Source organism: Oncorhynchus nerka, linkage group LG10 (genome assembly GCF_034236695.1).
Source record: "Oncorhynchus nerka isolate Pitt River linkage group LG10, Oner_Uvic_2.0, whole genome shotgun sequence".
NCBI lineage: Eukaryota > Metazoa > Chordata > Actinopteri > Salmoniformes > Salmonidae > Oncorhynchus > Oncorhynchus nerka.
In genome coordinates this window covers 78,526,225-78,533,567 of record NC_088405.1, presented here as the reverse complement: position 1 = coordinate 78,533,567, position 7,343 = coordinate 78,526,225, and the positions used below count along the sequence as shown (strand labels likewise).

At 41.1% G+C, this 7,343-nt stretch overlaps 1 protein-coding gene across 1 annotated transcript; it reads right to left on the bottom strand.

The window, feature by feature from the left end:
* Positions 1-1,243: 1,243 nt before the first annotated feature.
* LOC135573592 (creatine kinase M-type-like) lies at positions 1,244-6,037 on the bottom strand. Its single transcript, XM_065022857.1, has 3 exons — positions 5,847-6,037; positions 5,600-5,720; positions 1,244-1,598 (listed from the first exon to the last, which is right to left on the bottom strand). The coding sequence occupies exons 1-3, from the start codon at positions 5,963-5,965 to the stop codon at positions 1,521-1,523; spliced, it is 318 nt and encodes a 105-aa protein (XP_064878929.1). The 5' UTR covers positions 5,966-6,037; the 3' UTR covers positions 1,244-1,520.
* Between the last annotated feature and the right edge of the window lie 1,306 nt (positions 6,038-7,343).

Below are 7,343 nucleotides of genomic sequence, written 5' to 3'. Positions count from 1 at the left end.
GCTGCGTGCGTCATCATCACTTGATTCTTGCTATTGCTCTTACTGCTAATAATAACTTTTTTCCTCCTTCATTGTTGGACAATTAGGCTTTGAATATCATATTTACCTTTACTACTCAGCAAACACACAAGCACCACACGATGTTGTCTCAGTGTTTACTCCAGGTTGTGAGCTTCAACGTGCCCTTGAAAACCATGTAAGTGCTGCCATGGCTTAACAGCACTTTTAATAACTATTAGCCTATTCCATTATTGGAAAAAGTACCCAATTGTCATATTTGAGTAAAAGTAAATATACCTTAAAAGACTATGACTCAAGTGAAAGTTGCCCAGTAAAATACTACTTGAGTAAAAGTCAAAGTACTGTATTTGGATTTAAATATACTTAAGTGTGAAAAGTAAATGTAATTGCTTTAAGTATCAAAAGTTAAAGTATAAATCGTTTCAAATTCCTTTATATTAAGCAAACCAGATGGCATAATTTTCTTGTTTTTTAATTCATTTACTGATAGCCACACTCCAACACTGACATCATTTACAAAGTATTGGTGTTTCGTGAGTACGTCAGATCAGAGGCAGTAGGGATGACCAGGGATGTTCTCTTGATAAGTTTGTGAATTTGACAATTTTCCTGTCCTGCTGAGGCCTCCCCGAGGACTGGAGTTGCCCACCCCTGTAAGCATTCAAAATGTAATGAGTACTTTTGGGTGTCAGGGAAAATGTATGGGAGTAAAAAGTACATTCTTTTTTAGGAAGGTAGTGGAGTAAAAGTAAAAGTTGTAAAAAAATATAAATAGTCAAATAAAGTACATATACCCCCAAAAAACAACTTAAGTAGTACTTTAAAGTATTTTTTGCTTCAAAGTACTTACACCACTGGTATAGTCTACACCTTACTGTGGTAAAAGGTAGTCTACTCTATTAGTGGCCAAACATTTACACAGAGCTGATTTTGTGTAACAATTCATGTTTACACTATACTGTTCAAATGTAGTCACTATTAAAGTTCAAATTTATTCTGATGGAGTTTAATTTTAACACTTGACGCCAGTGAAGTGTAAATCCAACAAGCAGTGTTAGTATATGTTAAATTTCAACTATTCACAGAGCAACAAACTGAAATGGTTAGAAAGCTAGTGTAGTGTGGGACAATATAAGAACAGTGTAAACTTCAAGTTGATTTAACACTTGTTATGCTCTTACCTTGAGTGCATGACCAAGAAAGACCAAACTACATCGACATCTGTATTGGTTCATGGTAATAGGTTTATTGGACCACAGTTTCAATGATAACTTTCAATTATAACTTTTTACAACCAATGTAATGTTCACGTCTGTCAGGTAAACCCAACTTTGGTGGAGGCGGATACCAGGATGTTTCCGACTGAACAGGAAAGAAGTGGAAAAGATTGGCATAAGGAAGAAAATGAAAGTAAAAAACAGAAGAACGACAAAGGAGAGAGAGAGAAGAGGCAGAATGAAAGAAGAAAAATATCTCCACTACACGCAGGTTGGTTGGCGTCATTGTACCGCTTGATTCCTAGCGCCATGCGTTGGAGATGTCGAACACTCCACCCACGGAGGCAGTGTCCACGCCATCTGTAGAGAGCAGGGAAAAGGGAGAGAGAAGCGGGTTTAAGTGTATGTCTCAGACAATCTCTGCAAAATTACTCATACTGTAAATTATCCAAATGTCCCAAAAATCAGTGGTGTAAAGTACTTTTAAGTAAAAATACTAAGTAATACCTAAGTAGTTTTTGGGGTTATCTGTACTTCACTATTTATATTTTTGCCAACATTTACTTTAACTTCACTACATTCCTAAAGAAAATAATGTACTTTTTACTCCATACATTTCCCTGGCTATTTCTTAATAGCTTTTGCTTATTTTAATTTCTGTTCCTTTTTACAGAATCAGAAACTTTCTGTCCAAAAATGATGCAGAAAAATTAATCCATGCTTTTGTCACTTCTAGGTTAGACTACTGCAATGCTCTATTTTCCGGCTACCCGGATAAAGCACTAAATAAACTTCAGTTAGTGCTGAATACGGCTGCTAGAATCCTGACTAGAACCAAAAAATGTGATCATATTACTCCAGTGCTAGCCTCTCTACACTGGCTTCCTGTCAAAGCAAGGGCTGATTTCAAGGTTTTACTGCTAACCTACAAAGCATTACATGGGCTTGCTCCTACCTATCTCTCTGATTTGGTCCTGCCGTACATACCTACACGTACGCTACGGTCACAAGACGCAGGCCTCCTAATTGTCCCTAGAATTTCTAAGCAAACAGCTGGAGGCAGGGCTTTCTCCTATAGAGCTCCATTTTTATGGAACGGTCTGCCTACCCATGTCAGAGACGCAAACTCGGTCTCAACCTTTAAGTCTTTACTGAAGACTCATCTCTTCAGTGGGTCATATGATTGAGTGTAGTCTGGCCCAGGAGTGGGAAGGTGAACGGAAGGCTCTGGAGCAACGAACCGCCCTTGCTGTCTCTGCCTGGCCGATTCCCCTCTTTCCACTGGGATTCTCTGCCTCTACCCTGTTACGGGGCTGAGTCACTGGCTTACTGGGGCTCTCTCATGCCGTCCCTGGGGGGTGCGTCACCTGGGTGGGTTGATTCACTGTTGTGGTCGGCCTGTCTGGGTTGGCGCCCCCCTTGGGTTGTGCCGTGGCGGAGATCTTTGTGGGCTATACTCGGCCTTGTCTCAGGATGGTAAGTTGGTGGTTGAAGATATCCCTCTAGTGGTGTGGGGGCTGTGCTTTGGCAAAGTGGGTGGGGTTATATCCTTCCTGTTTGGCCCTGTCCGGGGTGTCCTCGGATGGGGCCACAGTGTCTCCTGACCCCTCCTGTCTCAGCCTCCAGTATTTATGCTGCATTAGTTTATGTGTCGGGGGCTAGGGTCAGTTTGTTATATCTGGAGTACTTCTCCTGTCCTATTCAGTGTCCTGTGTGAATCTAAGTGTGCGTTCTCTAATTCTCTCCTTCTCTCTTTCTTTCTCTCTCTCGGAGGACCTGAGCCCTAGGACCATGCCCCAGGACTACCTGACATGATGACTCCTTGCTGTCCCCAGTCCACCTGGCCATGCTGCTGCTCCAGTTTCAACTGGCCTGGGCCCTAGGACCATGTCCCAGGACTACCTGACATGATGACTCCTTGCTGTCCCCAGTCCACCTGGCCATGCTGCTGCTCCAGTTTCAACTGTTCTGCCTTACTATTATTCAACCATGCTGGTCATTTATGAACATTTGAACATCTTGGCCACGTTCTGTTATAATCTCCACCCGGCACAGCCAGAAGAGGACTGGCCACCCCACATATGCTCTCTCTAATTCTCTCTTTCTTTCTCTCTCTCTCGGAGGACCTGAGCCCTAGGACCGTGCCCCAGGACTACCTGACATGATGACTCCTTGCTGTCCCCAGTCCACCTGACTGTGCTGCTGCTCCAGTTTCAACTGTTCTGCCTTATTATTATTCGACCATGCTGGTCATTTATGAACATTTGAACATCTTGGTCATGTTCTGTTATAATCTCTACCCGGCACAGCCAGAAGAGGACTGGCCACCCCACATAGCCTGGTTCCTCTCTAGGTTTCTTCCTAGGTTTTGGCCTTTCTAGGGAGTTTTTCCTAGCCACCGTGCTTTTACACCTGCATTGTTTGCTGTTTGGGGTTTTAGGCTGGGTTTCTGTACAGCACTTTGAGATATCAGCTGATGTACGAAGGGCTATATAAATACATTTGATTTGATTTGATTTGATTTTACTTGTTGTGTGGTAAAAGGGAAGACTGTTGTGATCTGTGACGATTTAGAGTTGAATATATCAGCAGCTGCTCTGGATGTTTTTTGTTGTGTGTGTGTGTGTACCTGTGCCACGCTTCTGCAGACGCAGCCTGGTGGTAGTGGTAGTAGTAGTGTTGATCTGCCATGATACAACGGGATGTGTGAGATAACAAGCAGCATTAGTTCCGGTGCTTTGAACAAATCATGATTTCACCGGTGTTAGAGTCTTTCGAATTCCGAAAGGGGAGGGGACATTTGGCACATCGAATTGCCTGTAACTTGAAAAGAGCGAGGGGTTGAGCTCTTTGTTCTGGTTCCGATCCTTGTTCTATCACTTCTTCTTCTTCTTAAGGATAGGCGTCCCGTCAACGGGACAGTTTCAAATCATACACCTTGTCACGATCGCAGATTTTTTGAGAAACAACAAATATTGGTACATATAAGTGTCTTATATCGGCTGAAAGCTTCTTGTTAATATAACTGCACTGTCCAATTTACAAGAGCTATTACTGCGGAACAAAATGCCATACTATTGTTTGAGGAGAACTTCTAACAACAAAACACTTCTTTCACCGCGATAGGTTTGATAAATTCACCTCTGAAAGTGAAATGTGCACTTACATTTTGAAGTCTTGCTCTGATTTTTCATCCAAAGGGTCCCAGAGATAACATGAAGTGTCGTTTTGTTAGATAAAATCATTTTTTTATATCCTAAAATGGTCCATATAGCATGCACGATCGATTTTGTATTTCCACTCGTTCAATTTGCAAAGAAAGGAATCTGTGAAAATCTAACCCTTAACGTTGTTTCAACCAGTCAAATCACATTAGTATGTATTCCTCAGAGATCCTAGAACGTAACCAGATTTCACCATATCATTAGGGGTGTAGTATATCCTATATGGCACCATATTTGGTCAGAGAGCGATGCCTTCATGGCACACCGATGACGTGGGCGGTCTTCACTTGAACAACTCCAATCGGGTCAAAGCTAGCTAGATAGCCAATGATCAGGGCTTTACGGGAGTATCCGGAAACCATGTATCTGTTGTAAAATGTAGCTACTAACCTTGTACGGCAGCATGCCTTTTCCTTTAGGCCAAAAATTCTAAGAATATTCAGTTATGAAGTTATGAAAACTGGTTGTTTTGCAAATGTTGAACTTATAATATGACTACTAATACTGGAAAAGCTCAATTAAAGTCCAAGTATAGAGATTTGATGATATTCTTGCAGAAAAATTTAATATGAATGCAAATGTCTCCTTCACAATTTGCCCAAATGTACCTGGGTGACTTCACACTAAATGTCATGTAGTTCACTCATAGTTCAAGTTATCCGTCTGAAACTTTGCACATACACTGCTGTCATCTTGTGGACATAATCGGAATTACAACCAGAGTGATGGCTGGAACATTGACCTTTCTGTTTTTTCAGGTAGCAAAAAACAGTTGTTTTTTTCTTTGTATTTTCTACTACCAGATCTATTGTGTTATATTCTCCTACATTCAATTCACATTTCCACAAACTTCAAAGTGTTTCCTTTCAAATGATACCAAGAATATGCATATCCTTGCTTCAGGGCCTGAGCTACAGGCAGTTAGATTTGGGTATGTCATTTAGGCGAATTTTAAAAAGAAAAAAAAGAAAGTGTACTATCCCTGGACCGAAATCTTAATTGAGCATCGGACCAGTTACGCAAGACTTTAGTTCTGGGTTAACCTAAATTAATATTCTTATAATTGTGTCCCTGCGCTTCCATTGTGTTAGGGGTGGTTTTGTGCCATGTCAAAATGGTTTGAGTACCAGTACATACCCTTCTCAGACCAACGCAGAAGCGTCTGAAGACCTCCTTCATATTGTCGCACTTCTCCACGGAGATGACACGCAGGTGAACCTCATTCATCCAGACAAAGAAGCTCTTGGCATCGTTATGCCTTCAGAAAGGAGGGATGAGGTTTCACATGATACATCACCATGATACATTGTGGGATATTCTGTACAGTACAATACAGTATTGTTTTGGTTGACTATTGGTATGGGTCTGTGTTCTGGGTGCGTACCAGATTCCTCTTGCATCGGGCCAGTCAGGGGCTATACCAGCGCCCAGCAGCAGTGGGGAGACGGGCTTGTCAAACAAGAAATGGTCAGCGATAAGCTGCTCCTGCTCGGCATTGGTCATCTTATTCAGGGGGTAGTACTTTCCCTTGAATTCACCGTCCAGGGTGTTCAGAACTGGAGAGACAGAAGTGTAAAAAGTGTATATTGATTTAAATATTTTGTGTTGTCTTGACCTAATATTCTAATCTACAATAAAATATGCATTAAAGATTAGTCGGAACATTCTCACTCTGCACATGCTTTGGGAGGAGTTTCCCAATAGCATTATGACTCTCAGATCATATTTTGTTCTTATCTGTTCAGATGATCTCTCTCATTAAACCTGTTGGGGCTAGCCCTGAATACTGCCCCTTCTGGAGGAATTCGGCACCCATATAAACCATGATAAATTTTTGTCAAAAGTTGCTAATATATGCAATTAAAAATTGTTATCGAATAGGAAACACTCTAAAGCTTATAAAACCGTTTAAATTTTGTCTCTAGCTAAAGCAGAACTCTCAGGGCATGCATTCTCCCAAAGTCTCTCTTGTAATGGGAAAAGTTGCCATCACTTTGACGTCATTGTTTACACACTTCCCAAAGAGCTATAACCATGGAAACACGTTCTATGTCTTCAGCGTGAAGCCTGCTTTCGATGAGGCCTGTAACTGCGAGAATCACGTGCTCACGAGACGTTCAGCGTGACCAAACGTCCCGGTGACGCACAAAAAAAGTTTCACCAATGGGAGACTGAAGATTTCTCTCTCTTTCTCCCAGGACAGACTGAACAACGTGTGCTAATCTGTTCGCCCTCACGATTGCTGTAGACCTTTATAACATGCTAAGGCTTAATTATAAACATAGTTTGACAAGTTTACTCGAAATATAATGTATACTTTCGACGTTTTGGTGCGCAGCCACTTGAAATTTGCATACATTTCGACCGAAAAGTGTCTAGTTTGAGAACGGAAAGACACAGACTTGCAAACTGAACGCTAACTTGGTGAGTATTAACCCTTCCACGTCTTCTGAAGCAAGAACAGCCATGGTAAGGGAATATTTACGTCTTCATTTTGGGTTTCTGCCGACTCCATGATAGAGGAGTCAGCATGCTAACTGAGAGCGCCGACTCTCTATTATAGCCTAGTAAACGCCAAATGTAACGTTAAAAATAATTGTAACATAGCAATTGCATTTAGAAGAAGTTTATCTTGCCATACATATGTAAAACATGCATATTTAGTCAAAGTTTATGATGTGTATTCCTTGTTTGCTGACGTTATCTGCCGGAGCTATTTATTTCTCCTGACATTGGAGTAGCATTTTTTGAACGATGCATAATTGTAAACAGAGATTTATGGATATATATTGCATATTATTGAAAAAAAAATGAATGTACTGTGTAACATGTTATATTACTGTCATCTGATGAAGATTTCAAAAGGTTAGTGAAATTATTT

Bases quoted from the DNA above. Each gene is read 5' to 3' on its own strand.
- LOC135573592 (XM_065022857.1), bottom strand. From the start codon at position 5,965: ATGACCAATGCCGAGCAGGAGCAGCTTATCGCTGACCATTTCTTGTTT. The intron at 5,721-5,846 runs GTACGCACCCAG...TCCTTTCTGAAG, and splicing joins CCCGATGCAAGAGGAATCTG to GCATAACGATGCCAAGAGCT. The intron at 1,599-5,599 runs GTATGTACTGGT...TGCTCTCTACAG, and splicing joins TCTGCGTTGGTCTGAGAAGG to ATGGCGTGGACACTGCCTCC.